Source organism: Pan paniscus, chromosome 3 (assembly GCF_029289425.2).
Source record: "Pan paniscus chromosome 3, NHGRI_mPanPan1-v2.0_pri, whole genome shotgun sequence".
Classification (NCBI taxonomy): Eukaryota; Metazoa; Chordata; class Mammalia; order Primates; family Hominidae; genus Pan; species Pan paniscus.
Window position 1 is genome coordinate 92659522 of NC_073252.2, and position 27643 is coordinate 92687164.

The 27643-nt window shown below is 36.8% G+C and overlaps 1 protein-coding gene across 9 annotated transcripts in view; it reads left to right on the forward strand.

Annotated features, from left to right (window-relative positions):
- Positions 1-27643, forward strand: part of PDLIM5 (PDZ and LIM domain 5) — a 216444-nt gene that overhangs the window by 180561 nt on the left and 8240 nt on the right. For all 9 annotated transcript variants that reach the window (XM_003829906.5, XM_003829908.5, XM_063603832.1 and 6 more), the window contains 3 exons: positions 7932-8106; positions 22123-22303; positions 25095-25215. In XM_003829906.5, coding sequence (XP_003829954.1) covers positions 7932-8106; positions 22123-22303; positions 25095-25215 — 477 coding nt within the window. The remainder of the gene's footprint in view (positions 1-7931; positions 8107-22122; positions 22304-25094; positions 25216-27643) is intronic.

A 27643-nucleotide genomic window follows, 5' to 3' on the forward strand; every position in this document is an offset into this window, starting at 1 on the left:
GACAGTACCTTGAAATGTTGTTGTAAAGATGAAGCAATTCAGTTATTCACTCTTCAAAACTTTTTACTATAGAAAAATGTTCAAATATATGTATCTGCACTCCAGCCTGGGCAACCGAGTAGAGACCTTGTCTCTAAAAACAAAAAAATTAAATTAGAAACAAAGAAAAAAATTACTGTGTTGGGAGATGTGTGGTAGGGAAAATAATGCCCCTTTACAGATGTCCATGAACACAGAACTTGTGACTATATTATGTTATATGGCAAAAAGGAATTAAGTTTGCAGATTGGAGTTAAGATTGCTTGTCAATTGACCTTAAAAATGGGGAGATTATCCTGGTTTGACCCAATGTAATCACAAGGGTCTTCAAAAGTGGAAGAGTAGGGAGGCGGAAGAGAGGATCAGAGTGATACTATGTGAAAACAATTCAACCCATGCTTGCTGGCTTTGAAGAGGTGGAAGGGGCTTTGAACCAGAGAACTGGGCAGCCTCAGTTTCCCTAGAGTCTTCAGAAAGAAAAATAGCCCTACCAACACCTTGATTTTGACCCAGTAATATCTGTGTAGGTTAACTGTTAGGTTTAGGTAATAAACTTGTGTTGTTTTTAAGCCAGTAAGTTATTAGTAATTTGTTACAGTGGCAATAGAAAACTAGTGATCAGATAATCAGAAAAAAATTGAAAATTGGGTATTTCATGATATTAAGGAATATTTTTAAGTGTGATAATGGCATTATGATTATGTTTTTAAAAAGAGTACTCTTTTAGAGATTATATTACAGTATAGATTAAATGGCATATCTTGAATTTGTTTCAAAATAGTTCAGAGATGGCCGGGGAGCGAGGAGTGGAATATTAATGAAACATGATCAATTATGAAGCAATGATTAACAAAGCTTGATTTTTCCATTTATTAACTTGTACTAGTTTTTCAAATAATGAATTGGTTCCTTAGCATCTTCTATACCTAAGCAATGTGGATTTTTTTTAAATTCTAGAATCATTGTAAACTCATAGACTTAGATACATTTGAAGTTTTTCAATCCATTGTAGTTATTATTTTTATTTTTCTAAATGCTGAAACTGTCCCATCTACTTCTTCAAGTTATTTTGATGCAACTCTAGGAGTCTTTAACATTTTCCTTGCTTTCTAATTTGACAAGACATTCCAAACTCTCCTTACTCATTTTTTCGCCCCAATCCTAGAATCAGCAATTTCTCTAAGACGTCTGGTTCCCTTTAGTAGAAAGACAATAATTCTGGTGCAGGAGTCATTTTTTCTCTGAATAAAGACTTACTGAGCAATATGCCAGGGACTGCTGGGTGCTAGGGATAGAGCAATGTACAAAATAGATGGTGACCCTGACCTCAAGGTAGGAGAAGACAGATAATAAACAATAAAAAGAATATAACATGAGTGCTGTAGATAAAGAGAAACTGCTGAGGAATATTGGAACTGCTGCTTTGTGGGGAATGGGGTGCTGTTTTGTATAGGATGGTCCAGGAAAGCTACATTGATAATACAGCCTTTGAGCAGAGACCAGAAGGAAGTGAGGGAGCAAGCCGTGTGAACAACTGGAGAAAAGATTTCCAGGCAGAGGGAACAGAAAGTACAAAGGGCCTGAATCAGAAGCACGCTGGCCAGTACAGAGGAATAATCAGGGGGCCAGCATGTCTGGGATATAATGGGCAAGGGGTAGAGTGGCAGGAGATCAGGTCAGAGAGATAGCAGGGGTCACATGCTCTAAGACCTTTGGTTTTAGTGCTGAGTTAAACGGTCACTATTGGAGGGTTTTGAGCAGAAGAGTATCTGTTCAAAACCCTCCAATTATATACTGACTTCATTTTTACTGACTTTTTTGTTGGTGGCAAGAGTAGAAGCAAGGAGATCTATAGGCAGTCACTGCTCTAATCCAACCAAGAGATGAAGATGGTGGCTTGGACCAAGATGTACTATGGAGGTGGTGAGACATCATTATGTGATGTGTTTTTTGTATCACCATGAGCAGTTCATCTTCCAACACCAAACTTGCTCTCCTACTGATTACGTTTAGCAATACAGAAGCACTACTTCTAATAAGAGTAAGCTGCCTTAGAAGACACTAGCAACATCTGTTATTGTTTAAGTTTGTTCTTTGGGATATCATCCCCCATTCCCAGCTGACTTATGTTAAGTTTCCAAGTAAAGTCTGACAGGATGTAGTATTTTTTTCGCATAGTGTATGTCGGTAGTAAGAATATTTTATTGGTAGTTGAAATTTTATTTGAACCAAAGAATCAACTGACTAACTTCATGCCTATTCAAGTACAGTCTGGCCAGGTGTTTAATCTATGCATTATAATCCTCACTACTGTCTTTTAAGTGTGTTGGTTTAGAATTAACAGCTATTATGAACAGGAAGAGAGACCAAAAATATCAAATAACCCCCACTTTATTCTTAATCCAGTGAGAAAACATCTGTTTTCAAAAAATTCACACGTACTACCAGGAACTTGATTGATTTTAATTAATATTTTCTTACTGGAAACTCTAGCAACTCTGTATATTGTGGATTAGGTATATTTTACTGGACTAACTTAACAAATTTATACATTGTATGCTGAGAAAGTTTTCTGGTATGTTGCTAGGTTTTCCAGTAAATTTATGTTTACTTATTTAATGGTAATTATTGTAATCTTAGGTTTGACTATCAGTGTTGAAAATCCAAAGAAAAGATTAAATGTGAATGTTATTCTGAACCTTTAGAAGACTCATAAATAGCAATTTTAAAGTTAACGAAAGAGATTCTCACCAACACTATTGGTTTGGAGAGAAGCTAATGGATTTGAATTTCTAGTTTTCTGGTGGTGAAATGTATTTGGTACAAAAGAAAAAAAAAGTAATTTTCAAACAAGCTCCCAGGGAGTAGAGATTAGCCATAAAAGAAGCCAATATTTAATGAAAGTTGCCCAAGCCTTGAGTCAAGAACCAATTTCCTCCTGATGTTCTCATTGTGACAGTTTCCTGACTTGCTCATTATTCAGTTCGAAAAAGTCACACTTTTTGTGACTTACATTCCTAGATTGTGAAATGGGGCTGATTCAACGCTCCTGTTTAATGTTATCATTAGAACTTAAAAGAAAAAAAAAAACTGTGATGACAAGTAGATTGTCATCCTTAAGCTATCTCTAAAGAGGTGTATTTTTCTTTCTACATAGAAGTAAATGGTTTTTGCAATGGGTTCAATGCATTTGGAGCATTTTAGAGGTCAATGTGCTACCCATGGAAGACTGGTTTTCTTTGTATGGTAGTGTAGTTCTCCACAAAATTATAATAGAAGCAGGGCTCATTTATGGTACTTCCCCTGTCCCAAGACCTCACCCTGTTACACGTCCCTCTTCCCCGTAAGCCAAGTGAGCAGAGACTAGGAGGCTAGCACTTGACTGCTCAAAGGTTGCCCATTCCTGTGCTAGAGCGGTGGTGAGAAATTCAGTCTGAAGAAATGAAACATCACTTTATTCATACGGGAAATAGCTGTGCCGTGGAAATGTTCAGGACTTGGTAATTAATAGAGCTTGTGTAGCTTTGTGTGCAGGCCAATGTGCTAGCAACACAGCAACAAATGGAGGTGTGAGAATTTATTTCATATCCAAAGTGGTTAAAATGGGGCAGTAATGGAAAGCAAGGCTTTTCTTCCCAAGAAAGGAATAGTGGTAGAACTTAGAGACTTTTTATGTGTGTTTGAGATACAGTCACATGTTTCATGTTTAAGAATGACTTCTCATGCTAAATAAGTTAGTTCCCCGTATGCCTTCTCCTTGAGGCATGGGCCAGATGGATTATGTCCCATTTTACAATGACTGATGGAGAATTACCACACTCTTTTATTGCTAAAAGTATCTCAGTGACTCAGTACTTTAGAGCTTATGCATAGATAATGTGATAAAATAAAGGCATATGGTAGATGAAAGGGTTTGGCTTTCTTTGAGGTCTGATTTTCAGATTTTCCAATTGGTTACTTTCCCATTATTTGAAATCCTGAACCTAATCCACATTTTTAAAGTATCTATCTCTATAGTCTTCTTTAAAAAGGCAAAAAAAAAAAAAATTGGGAATCTTCCTTTTTTCATTTAACTGATTAAATAATATTTTTTCATCATTTATTTGTAAGGTAATTTTTTGGCTGTGGATAGAAAGAAGTATATAGAGTTCGTACTTTATTTTTTTTTTTTTTGAGATGGAGTCTTGCTCTGTCGCCCAGGCTGGAGTGCAGTGGTGCGATCTCGGCTCACTGCAAGCTCCGCCTCCCGGCTTCACACCATTCTCCTGCCGCAGCCTCCCAAGTAGCTGGGACTACAGGCCCACCACGCCCAGCTAATTTTTTTTGTATTTTTAGTAGAGACGGGGTTTCACCGTGTTAGCCAGGATGGTCTCGATCTCCTGATCTCATGATCTGCCCGCCTCGGCCTCCCAAAGTGCTGGGATTACAGGCCTGAGCCAGCGCGCCCGGCCACTCATTTTTAAATAATTAATAATTAACTTAGGGAGGAAAAGATATTGACAGGATATTGATAAATAGCTAATAAATTATACAGGTGAGGAGTGTTACTTCTAGCTGGGGTGGTCAGAGAAGACTTGGGAGAAGAAAATGAAACTTCTATGGGCTTTACAGAATGGGAAAACTATGAGTAGCAGTAGGAAAAGGGACATTTCCTTGGCTGAGGGTCACAGAGGCAGTGTCTGGTGTGGCATGTTCAAGGGATAGTGAATAAACTACAGCATAGTTTAAGAGCAGACTCTGGAGCCAGACAGCTCAAGTTCAAGACTTTTACTTGCTATGTGACTTTGGGCAGATTTTTAAACCTCTCTTTGCCTCAGATTCTTCATAAATTAAAAAAGTGGTACTAATACCAAAATCACAGGGCTGTTGTAAGGATTTAAGAATAGTGCCTTCAAGATCAGGCGTGGTGGCTGATGCCTGTGGTCCCAGCACTTTGGGAGGCTGAGGCGGACAGATCACAAAGTCAGGAGTTCGAGACCAGCCTGGCCAACATGGTGAAACCTCATCTCTACTAAAAATACAAAAATTAGCCCAGCGTGGTGGCAGCCACCTGTAATCCCAACTACTTGGGAGGCTGAGGCAGGAGAATCATTTGAACCCTGGAGGTGGAGGTTGCAGTGAGCAGAGATCGCGCCGTTGCACTCCAGCCTGGGCGACAGGGCGAGACTCCATCTCAAAAAAAAAAAAAGGAATGGTGCTTTCAAATAGTATTAAATAATTGCACAAGTTGAGATTAAACTCTAATTTAGTCTGAAGATGATGGCACTGATATGTGGGGAAACAGAAAGGATAAGGTTTTACAGAAGATTGGAGTGGGCTCATTGAGGGACTTGACTTTCAGGACTACATATAGTTTGTAATGAGTTACAGAGGCTTTATTTTAGAAGCAGGAACATATGTTCAGAGTAGTGTTTTTGGAAAAATAATCTAGCAGAATAGGTAGAAAGGGAGACTGGCAGCAGAGAGTGGTTAGGAGACTTGCAATAGTCCAGATTTGAGGAATTCAAGACCAGAATTCAAAAGATAGAGGGTGGGTTTGGATTAGAACGGAAGGACAGACCTGAGAAAGAAACATTTTCTATGAAACAGTTGTTAGGGTCTGGGGACTAACCCTTGGGGACACAGGAGGCCGAGTTCTGTGCCTGCGTGAGTGGGAGAATTCTAGCATCTAGGCGTTCTTGGCAAGAGCTGGTAATATGTGCAAGAAGAAGAAATACATTTTACATTTCTTGAATTTAAAGATAATAACAGGTGTTAGAGTTGAAAACGTCCTTGAGAAAACATATTTGGTGCTCCAGAAGAAATCAGGCCTGGATAAAGAAATTAAAGATGCACAGAGGTAAGAGTTGGGCTGTGTGAGCAAATTAGGTAACAAGAAAGTAGTGTACCAAGTGAATATTACAGCACTTTTCTTTCCCATTTCTATAAGAGAAAAGTGTGGGTCTAAGAGAATGGAAACATGTTCCTAGTCCAGTTGACTCACTTGAAACATGGGCAATAGTAGAGCTCCCTGGCCTGAAAGTGGCGTTTCACAGATCGAGTGCCAGGCAGTGCACTGTAGAAGATGTGTGAAGTGTCTATAAATGCTGGGTTTCTGGATCTGTAATTGCACATTATTGCAAACAGGCTTTATTCTAGTGAGGGAGAATTATCATATCAATTATCCTAATTAATCTTTCCCAATTCCAACTACACTTTAATATACTGTCAGTGTGTTTTTACATATATATGTGTATTTATGTAAATACATTTATCTGTATACACTCTGTTAATTTGTATTATTTGTATGCTTTTCTTAAAAGTTGTTCCTTTTGGACTATTTTCACGTGCACCTTTTCTCTTCCATTAGATTTTAATTGCCTGTGGCTAAGGAGCAGGCCATCTGTTGGTTTCAATCCTCACTGTTTTCTCATTCATTCACTTTTGTATTGATTCCAGTTTATTTATTCATTCATTTATTCTCTCCAGACACTGTTAAGTTGCTAGGGTGCTGAATAAGACATAATTTCTGCCCTCAGGGAGTATACTATCTAGTTAAGGGAAGGAAAGGCACAGAAATATATAGCAGAAACAGTAATACATTAACAGAAAATTATGAGAACACAGAAGAGAAACATTTAATCCAGATTATATGGAGAGGGTTGGGGAGAAATGTAATTCAGGGAGAGTTTTTGGAGTAGTCGACTTCTGGGCTGAGACTTAAACAATAAAGTAGTGGTTACTAGGTAAATAGGAAGAAGGGTAGAAAATGGCATTACCGATGGTGAAAACAGCCTGAGCATACATAGACTCATTCACAAGAAAAAGTGAGGCAGATTAGTGTTCTTGGAGCATAAAGTGAAAGGCAAAGAGCAGTGTAAGATGAGGTTGTGGGGCAAGCAGAGACCACTGGGGGGATTTGTATGCAGCACGTGGAAGCAGGGACTACATTCAGGGGTCAAATAGGGAGATCCTTAAATGCTGTTGGGTCAGATTTCAGTCTTAGGTGGCTGTTGAGAGGATGAATGTAAGAAGGACATTTCTGGTAGCTGGTCGAGGTTGGTGACGTTGAGGATCTAAATTAAGACAGTATTATAGGAATGGGGAAGAGGAGGCAAAGTCAAGAACAATGTGAACTATCAAACCAGCAGGACCTATTACTATAAATGAGAGGGAGGAAGGACCAAGGATGCTTCTTATGTAGCTGCCTTCTATTCCTGGGTGACTGGTTGCACAGTCTCCTTAGAGAATCCAGGAACAGAGAGAATATAGTGAGTTAATTTTTGGTTTTGTTATCTTCAATACATTGGGATTTTTAATACATCTATGACTATATTTGGAATTAAATCTAATTAATGGTTAGCAGAGATGTCTAGATAATTAGAAATAACTCACCTTCAATATTTACCTTAACCATGTCTCCTAGTAGAAGCAGAGGTATGTATCACCTGAGGTCAGGAGTTCAAGACCAGAGGACCAACATGGAGAAACCCCGTCTCTACTAAAAATACAAAATTAGCCAGGCATGGTGGTGCATGCCTGTAATCCCAGCTACTTGGGAGGTCGAGGCACGAGAATCGCTTAAACCCAGGAGGCGGAGGATGCAGTGAGCCGAGATCATGCCATTGCACTCCAGCCTGGGCAACAAGAGCGAAACTCTGTCTCAAAAAAAAAAAAAAATTGTATGCATACGTCTGTCATAATTCTTTTACTTTGTTGGAATCTCTGGTTTTCTTTCCCATTTACCTACATAGTCACAGCCTAGTGTTTGATTCATAACCTCACTGTAAATGTGAGTGAGTGAATAACAAGTGAATAGATTACTGTTAAAATAATAATTTTTATTATTTGATTGTTAGGAAAAGTTTATATGTGGCTTATTCTCATTCTGATTCTTCTGTTTTAACTCCTAGTACCTTCCACTGGAAGAATCTCAAACAGCGCTACTTACTCAGGATCAGTGGCACCAGCCAACTCAGCTTTGGGACAAACCCAGCCAAGTGACCAGGACACTTTAGTGCAAAGAGCTGAGCACATTCCAGCAGGGAAACGAACTCCGATGTGCGCCCATTGTAACCAGGTCATCAGGTTGGTTGTTTTTTGAAATTTTCTTGAAAGTACTTAATATCAATGTTGGGTTTTTTTTTTTTTTTTTTTTGCATTTGGAAGTATGTGTAATGTAATTAGTGAAAATATTCTTGCCATAATCCTATAGAATACTAATTATTGAGTAAATACGAATATCTATCTATGAGAATCTATTTTAATGAAAGGTAATACAGAGGTCTGTGAAAATAAAAGTACTAATTGTGTTCGTTATCAGTTATCAATTCCTATTAGAACTAAGGAAAAAGTGATTAATGTGGCCTTTCAGAGAATAATAAAATTTTAAGACTCAAAGGGACCCTGAAAGTCATTTATCCTAATTTCATTATTCTACAAATTATAGAAGTGAGGACATTCATTTAGATGAAAAATAACTAGTGACATTAAAGAACTTTGAGCCTTAGAGAAAAAGATGATTGGATTTTTGAGTACACAAGCACTGAAAGGTACCTTCAGACCTATTCATAAATGTTTTGAATGTTAGATTACGTAATGACCTGCTTCTTTAAAATACGTTTTATCCCAATCTATTTTATTGTCTCTTAAATTACAAGAAGAAAAAGTCTCAGATCTTAAGAATGCACTGTACTGCAGCTTTTTGAATCTCTGAATATTTCTGAATAAGGGGCTTTTAGAATGTTAGGTGGTGTAGGCACCAGTGCTGATTGCAGGCATCCCACCCAAAGGACCTTGTTGCACTTCGTGAGTTGCCTTGTTGGCAATAACAAATGGTCCTTTGAAGTGACTTCTCAAGCTCTCTTCTTTTTAAATTTATCCTACTTTGAAATAATTGAAACAGTGGCTTCTCTAAAGTTGAATAAGGTTAAAACTTAATTGCATTTTCATCTCTTCTATTACATAATTATAGCATACTGTTTCTAGGTAATATTTAAAATGGAGTCAGGAAACCTCAATACTTCATTTAGAGTCAAATATAAACACCCCTCTCTTTAGCCTACTATTAATTGAATAATATATGTGTCAAGAACATAGCACACAGTATGCCATTCAAAACTGAATAGTTTTTTTGTTTGTTTGTTTTAAAGGTAGTCAATGTTCATTGTGACGTTTAAAAAACATAGAAACACAGAAAACAAAAAACAAAGTTCACACATAATCCCACCTCCCAAGGTAACCTCTATTATCTGTTTTCTTTCAGACTTTTAAAACATTCACACATAAGGACAGATATTATTTTACAAAAATGGAATCCTAATACAGTATTTTGTAAGCTGCTGTTTTTCCTTTAAATTGTGTTTTTCAGAGTGAGCACCTGCTTAGTAAGAATTAGCCAGCAGCAGTGGTAGTAGTAATAGTGGTTATGAGGAGAAAGGGAAAATCAGTAAAGGTTTCCAAAGTCTAGAGCAGTATTCAACACACAGAAGGCATTCAGTAAATGTTTAACTGCATAGATCATGCATGACTCTAGACCCATTCATCATTTAGGCCATAATGTCAATTTGGTTAGTCATTTTCCTGAAAGTGCTAGTATGGGGTCTCTGTCTTACAGAAATATTTAAACTAATGTAAGATCTGGTATGTTGCTGCTTTATCCTAATAAAGAAAACAATGTTTTAGTACTACCTGCATTTAGCTGTTATATTTTTGGTTTAATATCGATAAAATAGAAACAAACTCTGACTTGTAACATTGCTTCTGTAAGTTACAGTACTTTGGTTGCCTAGACTGATGCTTAGGGATACTATATTCTGGATAAAAACACCTTTGTGGAGACAGGAGTCACTGCTGTTATTTGTATGCTATTGTAAGCAAGTAATTACTGGGTGAATTAACAAAATGTCATACCACATCAGTTGCTGATTCATGTTGTGTAGTTATCAAATTCCATGATATCCTGTAATCACCACTTCCGGCACTTCTAAAAAACTTACTTAATATGGAGAAAATGTGAAGATCAAAGTAGAAATTACATTTCACCACCCCTACCTGCCTTGGTTTTAAATTTAATGCCAGGCCAGTATGCAATTTTAATGCACAGTCATCCTGCCGTGTAAAATAAATATGTATTATGCTAACATGAGTAGCCATCACTTATTGCTCCCTCATCTGTTAAATTTTATATTGTTCTGGATTATCCAGTACTAGTTATCAGTTAAGCATTAAAGCTTCATTTACTAAGGAAGTTAATAGGAATGGGGATTAGTTCATGTCAAGATCATATAACAGTAATTAACATAGCACATTTGCCTGGTGCTCAAATGCTTAAGCAGCTTGAATCGATTGTGGTCAGTTCAGAGGCCTAGTCAAAGCATAATTCTAGTTCTTGGCCTCAGTGTCACTATTACTTACCAAAGCAAGAAGGCTTTAGATCAAGTGACATTCTCTTGGACACCTGTTTTAAAAACGAGCTGTAGTTTCAGGCTTGATACCTTCAATGCAGACTATTATACCCTAGCAAGCTTGGAGAAGTTTAAATTTATAATTTATATTGTGAGTTTTCTATCATATAATTTATATTGTTTGTACCAATTTATATTGTTTTGTTTTATATTTACTTTTCAATATTTCGAATTTGCCAAAAACCATTTTTTATGTAAAGGCAAACTAAAGCACATTTTATGTTTTATTTTATTTTATTTATTTTTTTTTTTTCAGCAGAGTTGATTGTTTTAGAAAACCTCAGGAATCTGAATGTTAGAACTGAACTGGTTATCTCTTTATAGAGCACATTTAGTTTAAAATTCCGTAGTCTTATTTGGATCTAAAGTTTAAAAATTTTTTGGTTTATTTGAATTGTGAAAAGTTTATGGATGTTTTGCCTAAATTGTATTATGGAGACATTACTTTGACTAGCTACAAATGAATAGGAAGTTACATTTTAGGAACTTCTGTTGAAGCTTTGATTAAGTTTGCTATGGGACATTTTCAGTCAAATTATGTTAGAAGCACCATTTATTTGACTCATACTTATGAATAGATTAACTGTTGGAGTGCTAGGATAATAGAGAATCATAGAAAATCAGGCAGTTGTAGCCAAAATCATATTTCAGTTTCCGTGGTAGAATGGGTTTTTGAACATTCTAGTTTATTTCTTAAGTGTTACATCTAGTGGCATTAAAATCTATTGACCATTTGTATTACATGGAGTTAACGGAACTATTTATGTTTAGCTTGACATCTTTGTGAAAGAAATAAGGGGCTTATAGTGCTTGAATTTCTTCTTAAATATGGAATGCTTAAATAGCCACATTACTATTGTTTTGCCTTTGCCTACAGTACAGCACTAGAAAAACTATATACAGCCAATCCATTGTTTGTTCCAGTGAGAGAAAAAATTTTAACATTATTGATTTGTTTTTTGCTCAGTGATTTTCAAACCTCTCTCATAAGGAGCACCATCTCAGTTTACCAAGGAAAAACATGCATAATTTGTTGCCTGTTTTACCATTTATTTCAGTCTCTGAGCACCCCTTTATTTATAGGTTTTATTTATCATCCCCACTAATTAAGATTTTACTTGAAAATAAAAGGCCTCCTGGAAATGTATTAGCCCTTGTATTTAAGGAAACAACTAAAGACATTGACCAAGACTCATAAACAGGACAGAGACCAAGATTTCACTATTTACTGTTGTGAAAGATTAGAAAGAACATAAATGTGCAGCATCTATATAATGTAATTTTCAGATAATAGTTAATGTTAAATGTGTTTTTAGCATATTCCAAATATTGCACCAAGAATTTTGCCTGAATTTTCATAACAACCCTGTGAGACAGTTGCTATGATTATTCCACTTCAAGGTTGAGAAAATTGAGGCATAGAGAAGTTATGTATTTGTTTGAAGTTGCATATGTAGTAGATAATGGAACCTGAATTTGAGTCCAGATTTGTCTAACTTTAATTTTTATTCATGCTTTTAACTACCACTACATAGGAAAATGTTTATAGTATCATATGAATATGGCAAAAATGAAATAAGGAACTCAAAAGTATGATTGCAATTTTATGTAAAGAAACTATACACCAAGATATATATTTAAGCCTGATAACAATAAAAATAGCTACTATATATTGAACTTGATTGGTATCATGCCAAGAACTTTTTTTTTTTTTTTGAGATGGAATCTCCCTCTGTTGCCCAGGCTGGAGTGCAGTGGCGCGATCTCGGCTCACTGCAACCTCGGCTCACTGCAACCTCCACCTCCCAGGTTCAAGCAATTCTCCTGCCTCAGCCTCCCAAGTAGCCAGGACTACAGGCGCCTGCCACCACGCCCAGCTAATTTTTTGTATTTTTAGTACAGATGGGGTTTCACCATGTTAACCAGGATGGTCTTGATCTCCTGACCTCATGATCCACCTGCCTCGGCCTCCCAAAATGCTGGGATTAACAGGCGTAAGCCACCACACCCAGCCCATGCCAAGAACTTTATTAGTATTATTCTACTGGATTCCCAAAATAACTCCAGAGAATTGATATTATTCCTTTTTTTAAATTTTTTATTTTCATAGGTTTTTGGGGAACAGGTAGTATTTGCTTACATGAGTAAGTTCTTTAGAGTTGATTTGTGAGATTTTGGTGCACCCATCACCAGAGCAGTATACTCTGAACCTAATTTGTAGTCTTTTATCCCTCACCCACTTCCCATCCTTTCCCCTTGAGTCCTGAAAGTCCATTGTGTCATTTTTATGCCTTTGCATCCTCATAGCTTAGCTCCTACTTATGAGTGAGAACATACGATGTTTGGTTTTCCATTCCTGAGTTACTTCACTTAGAATAGTAGTTTCTAGTTCCATCCAGGTTGCTGTGAATGCCATTAATTTATTCTTTCTATGGCTGAGTAGTATTCCATTGTGTATATATACCACAGTTTCTTTATCCATTGATTGATGGGCATTTGGGCTAGTTCCATATTTTTGCAGTTGTGAATTGTGCTGCTATAAACATGCATGTGCAAGTATCTTTTCCATATACTGACTTCTTTTCCTGTTAGTAGATATATTCTTATGCCTGTTTTACAGATGGAAATACAGAGGCTTAGATTAATTTGCCCAAAGTCACAAAGGTGGTTAAATAGTAGAGCCAGGGCTGGAACCCATCTGTTTGATTCTGAAATACATTCATTCATTCATTAAATATTTATTGAGGGTCCTATAATGAACCAGGCACTGTTTTATCCCACTGTTTTTAGGAATATAATAGTAAGCAATACATATAGCCAGTGTGCTTTAGAAAAAAGACCAAAAGAGAACTATACCCCAAAATTAAGAGTTATAATGTCCAGATAATAGATTGGATGTGATGTTTATTTTCTTCTCTCTCCGACTTCAGTCTTTCTAATTTATTGCACAGGAGTTTGTGTGTTTGTGATGAATGAATATACACACAATGATATCTATTACTGTATTACATTAGAAAAACACCCTCAGTAAACCTGCCATAACTGAAGACTATGGCAGTGTACTTTTATTCATAGTGTTTGAATGAGAAAGAAGATAATAGATAATAAACAAGTTGAACAGTTAAATATTCTCATCTCCCCTCTAAAATTATTTTGTACAGCATATATGTATTCTTAAACTCATGTAGGTTACTTGGGGCTCACTTTTCTAGTTTCTCATCTAATGCAGGAGTATAAGCAACATTCGTTGAGTATTTTGTATGCCGCTGTCCTTAGATATCACTGGCACAGAAATCAAAGACATGCTCTTTTTTCTTAAGAAGGTTACTGTTGTGAACCAAATTACGTCTTCCCAAAATTCAGTTGCTGAAATCCCAAATTCCAGTACCTCAGAATGGGACTATATTTGAAGAGGGCATTTGGTCTTTAAAGAGGTAAAATGAGGTCAGTAGGGTGGGCCTTAATTAAATTTAACTGGTGTCATTATAAGAGGAAATTGAGACACTGACACATATTGAGGGAAGACCATGTGAAGACACATGGAGAAGATGGCCATCTATACACTAAGGGGAGAAGCCCTCTTGACATCTTGGTCTTGAACTTTAGCTTCCAGAACTGTGAGAAAATAAATTCTTGTTGTTGAAGCCACCCAGTCTGTGGTACTTTGCTAAGGCAGTCCTGGCAAACTAATTCAGTTTATAGTCTAATAAAAAATACAGACAAGCAAATCAACAACCAAATTAATATGGTAAGTCGAACAGAGATACATCTAGGATTACATCAGTGCAAAAAGGAGAGGTAAGGATTATCCAACTTTAACAAACCAATTAATTTTATTTGAAAAGAATGGAAAGCAATAAGGTTCAGAAGTCTATTCATAATCAAATGAATATTTTGTACAACAAATGTCCATTGAAAACTTCTATGCAAGTTACCATACTGGCACCATGGTATATATTTCTAGTCTACCCCATGCTCACACCCGAATGATGGGTGTGACTGGAAGGAATCCCACAATCACACTAATCAGTCTCCTTTTAAATTCATCACTACTAATCTCAGGTATGTTCCTTCTTTTCCCTGGGTATATTCTTAATAGTAATGAAAGACTGCTATGTTTCTCTAATATGTTTACTTTCCCACTTTCCCCAAAAAACCCATTTCACATCTTCTTTCTCCTCAAACTTCTAAAATCTCCTTTCCCATCCTCACTATTAGCTGATGACTTTGATTCCTCTTTCACTTTTTTATGTAGGAAAGGAACAAAAAAGACATACAACATAGAGAAAATAGATAGCAAAATGCCACTAATAAATCCTACTTTATCAGTAGGTTACATTGAACATAAATATATCACACACTCCAGCTAAAAGAGAGAGTGGAAGGGTAGATAAAATTATGATCTAACTCTAAGTTGTCTACAAGAGACACAGTTTAAAATAAAAGATACAAATATGTTACAAGTAAAAGTATAGAAAAAATATTATGCAAATAGTAACCAAAAGAGAGTTAGAATGACCGTACTAATATCAGATAAAATCGATGTTAAGACAAAAAAAATTACTAGAGACAGAGTAGTACATTTTATAATGATAAAAAGCTCAATCCATTAAGAAAATGTGAGTTATAAACACATATTTACCTAACACCATCAAAATAAGTGAAATAAAAACTGTCAGAATGGAAGGGAGTAATATATACAATTCAATAATAATAGTTGGAAACTTCAACACTCCATATTAATTAATAGATATAATTGATTACTGGTCAGAATAGCAAAAAGAACTAGAAAACTTGAACAACACTAAATACCAAGTATACTTCACCAGATATCTATAGAACATTCCACTCAGCAACAGCAGAATCCAGCAGAATATATATTCTTCTGAAGTGTATGTGGAACATTCTCCAGGATAGACCATATGTTAAGTCATAAAACGAGTTTCAATAAATTTAAAAGGACTGAGATCATACAAAGTATGCTCTCTGACCAGAATGGAATGAAATTAGAAATCAATAACAGAAGAAAATTTGGGAAATTCACAAATATGTAGAAATTAAAAAACACACTCCTTAAACAACCAGTGGGTCAGAAAAGAAATCACAAGGGAAACTAGAAAATACTTTGAGCTGAATGAAAATGAAAATGTAATATACCAAAACTTATTGAATGCAGCTAAAGCAGTGCTTAGATGGAAATTGATAGCTGGCAAATGTCTGCATTCAGAAGGAAGAATCATCTCAAATCAGTAACATTGCCTTCTACCTTAAGACTCTAGAAAAAGATCAAACTGAGTCCAAAACTTAGAAGGAAGGCAAGAACAAAGATTACAGCAGAAATGAATGAAATTGAGAATTTAAAAAAAAATCAATGAAACCACAAGTTCGTTCCTTGGAAAGATCAACAAAATTGACAAACATTGGCTAAACTACCAAGAAAAACAAAAAAGAAGACTCAAATTACTAAAAATGACACTAAGGTGTCTCACAGGTTTTTGTTTTTTGTTTTGAGACTGAGTCTCACTCTGTTGCCCAGGCTGGAATGCAGTGGCAGGATCTCAGCTCACTGCAGCCTCCACCTCCCAGGTTCAAGGGATTCTCCTGCCTTGGCCTCCTGAATAGCTGAGGCCACAGGCCTGCACCACCACGCTCGGCTAATTTTTGTATTTTTAGTAGAGACAGTCTGGCCTCGAACTCCTGGCCTCAAGTGATCCGCTCGTCTCGGCCTCCCAAAATGCTGGGATTATAGGCGTGAGCCACCGCACCCGGCCAGTGTCCCACAGTTTCTGTGTCATGAGTCTATGGGTTAGCTGAGTACCCTGCTCAGAATCTCACCAGGCTGAAATCATGGTGTCAGCTGAGCTGAAGTTATCATGTAGAGATCCAGATCTTCTTCCAAGCCCACTCAGGTTGTTGGGCAAATTCAGTTCCTTGCAGCTCTGGGACTGACGTCCTTATAGGCCGTCCCCACCTTAGACAGTTCACAACATGATTGCTTTCTTCCTCAGGGCCAGCAGTAGAGCCTCTCCTGTTGCTTTTTAACTTCTTTTAAGGGTTTACCTGATTAGGTCAGGCCCATCCAGGATGATCTGTCTTTTGATTAACTCAGTATCCACCGATTAGGGGATGTAATTGTTTTTTTTGATTTTGGTTTTGGTTTTTTTTTTGAGACAGAGTCTCACTCTGTCGCCGACGCTGGAGTGCAGTGGCGCAATCTTGGTTCACTGCAACCTCCGCCTCCTGGGTTCAAGCGATTCCCCTGCCTCAGCCTCCCGAATAGCTAAGACCACGGGCACGTGCCACCATGCCCAGCTAATTTTTGTATTTTTAGTAAAGACGAGGTTTTATCATGTTGGCCAGGCTGGTCTCGAACTCCTGACCTCAAGTGATCCGCCCGTCTCAGCCTCCCAAAGTGCTGGGATTACAGGCATGAGCCACCATGCCTGGCCTAGGGGATGTAATTGTATCTGCACAATCCTTTTTGCTGTTTACAGTTATCTAATCACAGGAGTGATACCCTGTCATGGCCACAGGTTCTACCCACACTCATGGAGAGGGTCTTTACTCAAATATCAGAGTGTTCCTGGTCACCTATTTAAATTCTCCCGTTTCATCCCTACTTCCTACCTATACCATCTTCCTCTCTGCCCTCCCTGCTTAATTTTTCTTGTCAGCCTTTAATATCTAACATGCCATATATTTTATTTATCTTACTGTCATCTCCCTGCCCTATGTTAGCATATAAGTTCCATGCAATCAGGGCTTTTTTTGGCTTTGTTCCCTGCCAGATTTCCTGTTTCTAGAACAGTGCCTAGCACATATTGCATTTAGTAAATTCTTGTTCAATTGATAGATGAACTTTTAAATATTTGTAGAATGTATATTAGTGTTGCCAAATTGAAATTATATCTCACTTGTCTTATTATTGAATTACATTTATCCTGCTTTGCAGATTTTATAATAATCTCAAAAAGAATTGACTGTAGTTGTCTCCAGTAGACTTTTAAAAAATTGTCAATTAAGGTTACCTTCTTTAGAACTTGTTCTCTTTATTTACTATTATGTTTAAACTCATTTTACCTGTGCATTTATTTTGGAGAAGCAAGTCATTTATGCCTTTCAGATATAAAACTATAGGTGGCCTCACAACCCTTTAAATGTAGTATGTTAAAGGACTGAAAGTTAAAGTTGACATTCAGCGAAAGAATTACTTTTTAATGTTCCAAATTGGAAAGTTTGCATATAATCCACTGGAAATGAAGAATTAAGAGTGACAAATACAGTGTTTCCAAATTTTAGGAAGGATTGTTAATGTCTGCAGTTTTGAGTATTCTAAGACGATAGTCACTGTGTGTTTCTCTTTTACTCTCTTCCTGCTTGTGTCTTTGTGTGTAATCGTTTGTGAATGTATTTATGTGCAGTTTCTCCCGATTATCTTGTTCCTATTTCACTCTATTCCTGTGGCTGTGTTGTTCTTTTGCCCTTTGCTCACGCCAGGCCCTTCCTAAATGTTGGCAAATACAAAAACATAAAAGTGGTTTGTACATTTGTATTAGTATATTTAACTAAGTAGAATATCAGATTCTGTTTTTATTCTTGAGCACGTCAGTTTTTTTATAGCTTTGGGAAACTTGTTTTTGACTTCTATTGATACAGTAATTTTCAGTCGAATAAAATCTGTTGTGGTTGGGCTTTGAAAAATTCCAGTATTACAGTTAGTTCGTCATCCATATGATCTTAGGAAAGTTGGCTGATTTCTCTGACGTTTTCTTCATCTACACGTATATGAAAAAGTTAATTTCTATCACTGGGATTATTGTGAGAATTAAATAACAAAGAGCAGCAAAAAATAAGCATCAGATTTTGAGGCTAAATCCCAGTTAGGTTGTGCCTGTTGAAATCTGAGTTCCTTTCACCTTTGTATTTGTAAGCTTTCCTTTTTCTCTGAACTCTTCCTTGGCATCCTTCCCTACCTTTCCTTTCTTCCCCCCACATGCCCCCCCTTTTTGGATAGGTCTCACAGAAGATAAACAGGGTGAAAAGTTTCATGCCATAGCTCTTCTCTCACAGCCAACCAAATGCTTTAAATCCCTCCTCTCCCTCCATTTGTCAGTCAACATGTACTTAGTAAGGGCTCACAGGACATCGAATACTAGAAGAGATAGCTGAATACTTAATTCCACTCTGCAGTTATCTAGGCCTGTCATTCCTGTTCACAAATGGAAACCCAATCCTACCTGGAACAAGAAGAACTTCTTTAGTGTTAATCCTGTGGTAATGAATTTGTTAAATTAGTCTTTGCTGACACAGAGAAGAAAACACTTTGCTATATGTGAAAGGTTAATTTTATTGTTTAATCTGTGCATAATTTCAAGGGCATTGATGGAGAAAGATGCTCTTTCAGGACAGCCAAGAAGTATCAAGTTAGGCCAGTAGTTGCCCTGAGCATGCTTGTTTAAGAAAGGAGATCTGACAGGAGCAAGGGTCATTTTCAGCTTGTTTTTTAAAGGTGCAGTGGGAATTTCTTTACTGTCTAAAATTCCTTTTGCTATTTGAAAGGAACTAATGAAATATTTTAAAGTCATCCTTTTAATGGACTGTAGTTTTAATTTATGTATTTATAGTGAACTATATTCCAGCAAGTTTGTAAAAAGACTTTTACAGGTATGTGAAATATAAGATATCCTTATAAATTACAAAAGGGGAAAAAGAATGAAATTCATGGATAGGCTCGTTAAAAATGAAGCTAACGTCGAGACTGGACGATACTAAAATAATGACCTGCCCACTTGCCTCTGGTTAGACTGTAAATCTGGCTTTAGGCCTTCTAGTAGTCTACCAAAAATGAAAGGTAGTTTTGCAATTTACAATAAGATAAAAATAAGGCTATTGCTGAGGAAAAGCATAATAGTTCTTGCTGCAGAAATCAGGGAGGAATTTTTCTGAATGAGACCATGTGAAAGTGATGCTGGATGAGATCTAACAACACTCCAGCAACAACTTGCAGGAAGAGCAAGGGTGAATTTCATAGAGCTGTGCCCTGTAACAACTACCAGTACAGGTTCACGTATCACAACAAGCACCGTTCATAAAAGGAATAATCCTGCGGGGTGCAGCAGGCCCAATATGCTGTGATTCACAGAACCCAGTTTTCTGATGATCTGACTTGAACTCAATACATATTTTAGAAAATCTGGCAAATGGAATGTATTTTCCTTGGTCAGTTATTCTTAAATGTCTTTTTTTCTTCTCAGATGAACTTTGTCAAATATTTGATAGCATTGATAGACATGTTCCAGGAGCAGAGCTTTTCATTTTGTTCCAGGTACATACCAACACTTATGCTTTAACAAAATGCAGTTTGAAGTTGGATTGACTTCTTTGAAAACTGAGAAGCCAAATAAGAATACTAGCCTCAAGAGTCCTCCAGCCTTATGGATGAGCTAAAGATGTGCCCTAGTAAAAAACTCACCCTAGTAAATGGCTTTGAATCTGTTTTAATGTGCAGCCAGAGAGTAGCATGAAACCCCAAAGCTCTACCATGCTCTGTGTTATGGTCACAGTAAATTGAGCCTGGAAGATTTTTCATGCGTGTATAACCAGTTGCCCGCCTGGCGGAAAAACACAGGGCACTCATCAAACTTTGTCTGGCTTTGAGCAGTGTGATTCCTGGTTTATCTTTGCTGATAAACTACTTGCCAAACATACACTGAGAAAATTAGATGAAGGAACTCGTTGAATAGGATTGTTATTTTATAAGTCAGTTAAAAATGATGGACCACTTACCAAAAGTAATATATTCGATTACAGAATAGGTGATCTGTAGCCCTTCTTTTCTGGCAGGAATTAGTAAACAAAGGCATTCCTTAATAGTCATAACAAAATTATGGTACCCTAAAGTTTTAAAAATAATAATAATAAACTGCCTATCTCAAACTTAAGAGAATGATATGTACTAGCTTATACAAAATGGCATCATGTTATTAATAAGAAACAAGTTAACAAAAAGTAGGGCTAGAAAATACCCTCTTACACCCCACGTAAAATTTTTTAATCACTCATCAAGAGCCTTTCTCCTTTTGTGACTCTTGCAGAATTAGGTGCTGATTCTGAGTAAACATCAATATGGTGACAAAGAATTTACAGTGGGAGATAGTTATTGAATAGCAAGGTTTATGTTATTGTCAGAATTTTAAAAATGCTGTGACTTTGCGATACTCATTGCTATGACTTCTCCTGTTAATAATCTGCCTGGAAGTCTGGTGTCTGATGCTTACCAACAATTACCATGTGGTCGCTTAGGGATGATAAGTGATGTTAATGAGGTCAAAGGCAGAATATCAGTTGACTAGAGCGGCATACTAGAAATCAGGAAATTCAGCTTCTGGCCTTGGCTGGGTCAGTGATTTTATGATATTTGTCATATCTTTTGAACATTCTGTACCTTGGCTTCTCCATCTGTTAAACTGAATTCATAATAACTGTCCTGGTCTGTCTCACAGGAATGTTGCATGGACAAATTAGATAAGTGTAAAAGTGCCTTGGAGGTAAAGCTGCTCTATGAATATAAATTAGTGTGATATAGCTACTGAAAAGTATGTTGCAGAGTCTAGAATGGTTAGTCTCTGCAGGCTTCATGACTAGATAAGGCTTCATAATGGATTCCTGCCAAGCAAACCAAGCCCATCTTATCAGTTCATGACCATAAAGTATTTAATGGGGAAAAAAATCTCTTTACAAACATTTGTTACCTTGATACAAATGTGTGTTAAAAATTGGTCATGTTGGGGTGGGGGAAGAGGGAAGTTGGTGCACAGTGGGTATAAAATTTCAGTTATGCAAGATGAATAAGTTCTAGAGATCTGCTGTACAACATTGTGCCCATAATTAACAATACTACATTGTACTCTTAAAAATCTGTTAAGAGAGTGGATCTCATTTTAAGGGTTCTTACCACAATAAAATTAAATTTTTGAAATAAATCAGTCATATGTGAGTGAAATGAAACCTTTCCGAGTAGTTTCAGACAATTGATAATACCTAGTTTACAGTTCCTGTAGTCATTTTGGAGGGTGAGGACTTGATGTGTTTAGTAAAGTTGAGAAATAAATACATGAAAAAATGTGTGGGGAAGAAAAATTGTGGGGAAGAGAAATTGTCTCTGGTAATAGTTATTACTATTTTTAGCACTATGACTTACCAAATTGAAGTTTTTGTTTGTTTCTTTTATAGAAATGTCAAAGTCTCATCTCTGCCTAAACCATATATTTTTTTCTGGTTGCCTCATGCTCCGTCACAGTCACAGTTAACATCCTCATTCTCAATCCTACCCATGATGCAGACAGATTGCCTCATTTCAGCTCAATAAAACATCACCAAATTCCCTTAGGCAGAAAAAGGGGTGGGGAGTGCCCTTTCTTGAAGGAATCCCTTAAGTGCACGTCTCCTGTTTTCTTTTCACATCAATGCAGAGTCCCTCTGTGAATTTACAACACCCAACACCCATGAGTTCAGTCCTTAAGAAGGAAAATTGAGCAAGTATTTAATTGGTTGGACATTGCATAAAAGAGGTCCTTATCCAGGCTAACTCTAGAAACTTTCATTCTCAAACTTAGTTGGCCTCTTTTTCTTCTGTCAGAGGACCATTCTTAGTGGCACTGGGGAAATCTTGGCACCCAGAAGAATTCAACTGCGCTCACTGCAAAAATACAATGGCCTACATTGGATTTGTAGAGGAGAAAGGAGCCCTGTATTGTGAGCTGTGCTATGAGAAATTCTTTGCCCCTGAATGTGGTCGATGCCAAAGGAAGATCCTTGGAGTAAGTATTGGAAACGTTTTTATTCTGAATGAGTTTTAAAGTAGAATAATTTTTTGATATGAAAGTCTTCTATCACTTTAACTTTTTATTTTCTTCTTGCTTTATGCCCTCTCTGCTTTCGTCACTATTTATTATTGTAAAGCAAAACTAAATAGACCTCTGTGGAAATATATCGGACTCATGGGGTTAGGTTGTCTTTGGTTTTGTCTCACTGAGTGCTGGCTTGTCTGGTGAAAGTCTAGCCACTGTGGGGAAAAAATAATTTACTGTGGGTGTGCTTCCTCAACAGGAGCCTGTTTGCTCAGGAATGAAGAGGTCGCATAGGACCACACACATCTGAGTTCTTAGAACTGACACCTTCACTGTTTTAAATTAAATTCCATAGCTTTTATAAGAGCAGTATTTCCCTACTTGTCAGAGTTCAAGCACAGGACACTGATTTCATGAAATATATAAAACATGAGGTTTATAAATGATATATTTTTCTTGAATACATACAGTGTTTAAAAATATAACCTCAGTTTTATGAGAGTGCACATGTGATGGAAAAATAATTTTTTTTCCTTTTTTGCAAAAAAACGAGTAATTTAGGAATCAGATACAGTACATAATAAATAATGAATACATGAATTTCTTGCTCTGGAATACCTAGTTTCCAATGATAAAGTAAGGGTCAGGCATACTTTATGGGTGACTAGGAGCTGGAATCTGATTTCAGAAGAAGCCAGAGTACCTGGCTTCACACAAAAATTGGACATGGCCCTGCTGAACTCTAATATACTCTCAATGTGAAAATATGATAATGAAACTCTAATTATTGTTAATTGAGAGAATAGGTAGTATGAATTATTGAGTAGTCTTAAGATATCTCTTAGGATATCCTTAAATATGTCTGAAACGTTGAAGACACTTAAAATTATATATATGCCACCTGAAATATTTCTAGATTATTGATTTGTGTAATATGTTGGGAACAAAGAAGTGGAATGGTTCAGACTGTACCTTCCCAAATGATAACAAATAATTAATAGAATATTCATTAATACTGTTTTAGTGTATCAAGGTATTCTATAAATGTCAGAATAACAAAACAAAGTGAAGTTAGAGTCTTAGACCCAAATAAAGTTCTGGGAAATGGAAATCTCATACTCATTGCCTTGGAGATGGGCCAGAACTTCAATAGCTTGTCTAGATTGTGTTTTAGTTATTTGATTACCTGTTAAAGATTTCTCTCAAGGATGGAAAGGGAAGAATATTCTGGAAGCCTTGGGAGATAGTTTGATTCAATATACATCTTCTACAAATGTTCATGGTGAATTTTTTGGATCTAAATGTCTGTTTCTTCCCATTGTCCTTCAGTAGTGAACTATGACAATTTCTATGGGTAATAAGTCTATATTATTTCATTTTATTTTGATATTTTTTATAAAAGAAAATAGTTCACTCAAGCACAATTAGAAAACACAAAAAATTTAAAGAATAAATTTAAATGACCTAAATATTTACCAATCACAGATAATTACTGTTAACCTTATGATGTGTTTTTTTCCAGTTTGCTCTTTATAAGTAATGTGTTTACAAAATTGTAATCATGTTTTATGTATATTATTTTTTGTGATAAATATTATAGAAAGAGTATTCACTACTCATCAAAAATTATTTTAATGGCTCCATCCTTCTCTCAATCCAAAGAAATGATTTCTTGTAAAACCAACACCCAAAACCTCTTTTACTAACTAATATCTGGCCCAAATCTTTATAACTTGGTATGTTTAACCATTGGGCCATTGCTGACTAGAATATGGTCCAAATTTTAGACATTCATTTGAGTCTGTGCTTAGTGCCATGTTAGCTGATTTCCAAAAGCCTAAACACGTGTTAAACTGATTGGATTACATTATATTTTTATTATATTTTATTACATTATATACATTTATATACATTATATACATGTAATATATACAACTATATATAATTATGTATATTTTATTATTTTTACTTATTTATTTATTTTTTTGAGACGGAGTCTTGCTGTGTCACCCAGGCTGGAGTGCAGTGGCGCGATATCGGCTCACTGCAAGTTCCACCTCACGAGTTTATGCCATTCTCCTGCCTCAGCCTCCCAAGTAGCTGGGACTACAGGCACCCACCACCACGCCCAGCTAATTTTTTGTATTTTCAATAGAGACGGGGTTTCACCGTGTTAGCCAGGATGGTCTCGATCTCCTGAACTCGTGATCCGCCCGCCTCGGCCTCCCAAAGTGCTGGGATTACAGGTGTGAGCCACTGCGCCCGGCCCCATTATGTTTTGTTATTAAATTATATATATTATATTATTGCTTCTAAAATGCACCAAAGTATAGGTTTGTTTTAATTTTTAAATGCTTCCTCCTTCCCCCAGAACTTTTGCAGATAATACCATAAAACCTTTGTAAGTTAATGTTTCCTGACACCCTTTGAGAAGAAGCAGAAAGTTTTGTAGCAAGCATTTATGAAATACTTACTTTATTCACTGTACATATAATGTATAAATAACATAGTGATCATTCTTTAAGTTTATTGATTGGCATTTGTAAAGAACACACGTCTAAACATGCATCCGTTTAGATGATTTGTGAGTCTGTTCTTAAGTATCTCTTGTTACTTTGAGGGAAAGCTCAAGACAAAAATGAAGTATGTGTGCCTACTTTGGATTAGCTCTACAGGGATTTACTGGTACAGATATTAGAATAAACATTTATGTATTTATTGTCATCTTCTTTTTTTACATCCAATTACCTTTCTGTAACAGGAAGTCATCAATGCGTTGAAACAAACTTGGCATGTTTCCTGTTTTGTGTGTGTAGCCTGTGGAAAGCCCATTCGGAACAATGTTTTTCACTTGGAGGATGGTGAACCCTACTGTGAGACTGGTAAGATCAGGGAGCCATTTGTTTCTTGAATTTTGAATAAAGGTAAAACATTAACCCTTATATTACTATAAAGCTCAAGAAAATATTAGGCAAAGTTATTTTCTTAATTGTTTTGGAAGCATTTAATGCTGCTCTAAGCATATAGAAAAAACTATGTAGATTTTTTTTTCTTTTGAGATGGAGTCTCACCCTTGTTGCCCAGACTGGAGTGCAATGGCCCAATCTCGGCTCACTGCAGCCTCTGCCTCCCAGGTTCAGGCGATTCTCCTGCCTCAGCCTCCCGAATAGCTGGGAATACAGGCATGTGCCACCATGCTCGGCTCATTTTGTATTTTTAGTAGAGACAGGGTTTTGTCATGTTGGCCCGGCTGGTCTTGAACTCCCGACGTCAGGTGATCCACCTCCCAAAGTGCCGGGATTACAGACATGAGCCACTGCGCCTGGCCCTATATAGACTTTTTAATGTGACTTTGTCAAAACAGATATTCCCAACTTTATTATTAGAATTGAGAATGTAAGCATTACTTAGTAGGAAAAATATTTTGCTTGAATTCCCAATGATTTGTGGATATAAATTCTACTAAATCATGTACCTTAAGTCCACTTCTTGTAGTCCAGTAGTGAATTTTGTAAACATCAGAAATGTTCCACTTTAGAATATGATATTGATTTGCCCTTTAAGGCGACTGCCTTGAAAATAAACTTGAGATCGTTTGTTACTTTTACTGAATGAGAAGGTAATCCTGACTTGGATTGTTCCCTTGGTAAAATGATTTTTAATAAACTAGACTAAAAGGACCTATCTACTACTGTATTTGTCTTATCACACAAACTCAGAACGTTTCCTTTTCCTTCCCAAAGTCTGTAAGTGAACTTTTATAACATTTACTTATTAATATTGCCCTTACTTAGATATTACTACCACATATACATGTTTCAAAATACAAAACATTTTTCCTTTATTGTGCCTGTATTCACTACCAGTGCATTCTCACTACTGAGTTTTATTGTTATTCTACCTTGAAATTCAAAGCTCTGTGCTGATAGAAGGAGGTATTCCAAAATAATGGAGTTAAAGGAGCAGTCAGCTTCTAAGTTGAAGCTGTATCATCATCATTCAGCCCTTCTTTGCCCACTCAGTATTCTCTTATTTTCATCTTCCTTTCAGCTCCTTAGTTTAAACCAACCTGGATATATTCCAGACTGTCTCCCAGGAACCCCAGAAATTCCAGTGAAGTACCCCATGGGCTGTTTTGGGACAGGTTAGCCACAGGCTGCCTTCCTCGATTCAACCAGAATACTTCATATTTTGTAATTCCACTTAATTTTTCTGAAGAAAGGGCTGGGTTTTTTTTGTTTGTTTGTTTGGTTTTTAGTTTGATTTGTTTGTTTTAGCAGCTTTGGAAGACATTTTGACTAACTGGCAGGTAGCCCATATCTAGCCAAAACACATAAAACAGTCTAGCCTTAATACCTATATTTAATGTATTTGAGGTCATATTTTAAATACCAAATAATTACTTATAGGAAAGGAAAAACATTATTGAATATTTATTTAAATGTCACATCTAATCAACTTGGTCTGTTTTTGTTCTTTTTCTTCTTTTAACCTCCAAACCATTTCTTAACCCAGTTTCCTCTATCTCAATAAATAACCCCACCGTCCACTATCCAAAAACCTGCAGGCCATGTTGGATTCTGCTTTTTCCCTTGTTCTTTCCTTATCCAATCTAAATAGGAAATCCTGGCAGCTCTACCTCCAATGTATATCATATTCATTTATTTCTCTCCATCTCCACTAAAGCTAACTAAAGCTAAAGTCACTGAAGCTAACTTGCTTTCACCCTTTTTCTGGACATTGTAATTGGCACCTAAATGGTATAGCCCCTCCCCTTCCTTCCAACCTCCAAACAGCAGGCATAGAGCAGCTGTAGTATATATATGTGTGTGTGTGTGTGTGTGTGTGTGTGTGTGTGTATATATATATATATATATATTGTTTAGACGGAATCTTGCTCTGTCGCCCAGGCTGGAGTGCAGTGGCGCACTCTTGGCTCACTGCAAGCTCTGCCTCCCGGGTTCACGCCATTCAGCTGCCTCAGCCTCCTGAGTAGCTGGGACTACAGGCACCCGCCACCACGCCTGGCTAATTTTTTTGTATTTTTAGTAGAGACGGGGTTTCACCATGTTAGCCAGGATGGTCTCGATCTCCTGACCTCGTGATCCGTCCACCTCGGCCTCCCAAAGTGGTGGGATTACAAGCGTGAGCCACCACACCTGACCAGTAATAGTTTTTGAAATGTGAATTAGATCAAGCTTAAACCCTTTAGTGGGTTCCACTAGAAAAAAATTACACTTTTTTTTTTTTTTTTGAGATGGAGTCTCACTCTGTCACCCAGGCTGCGGTGCAGTGGCCCGATCTCAGCTC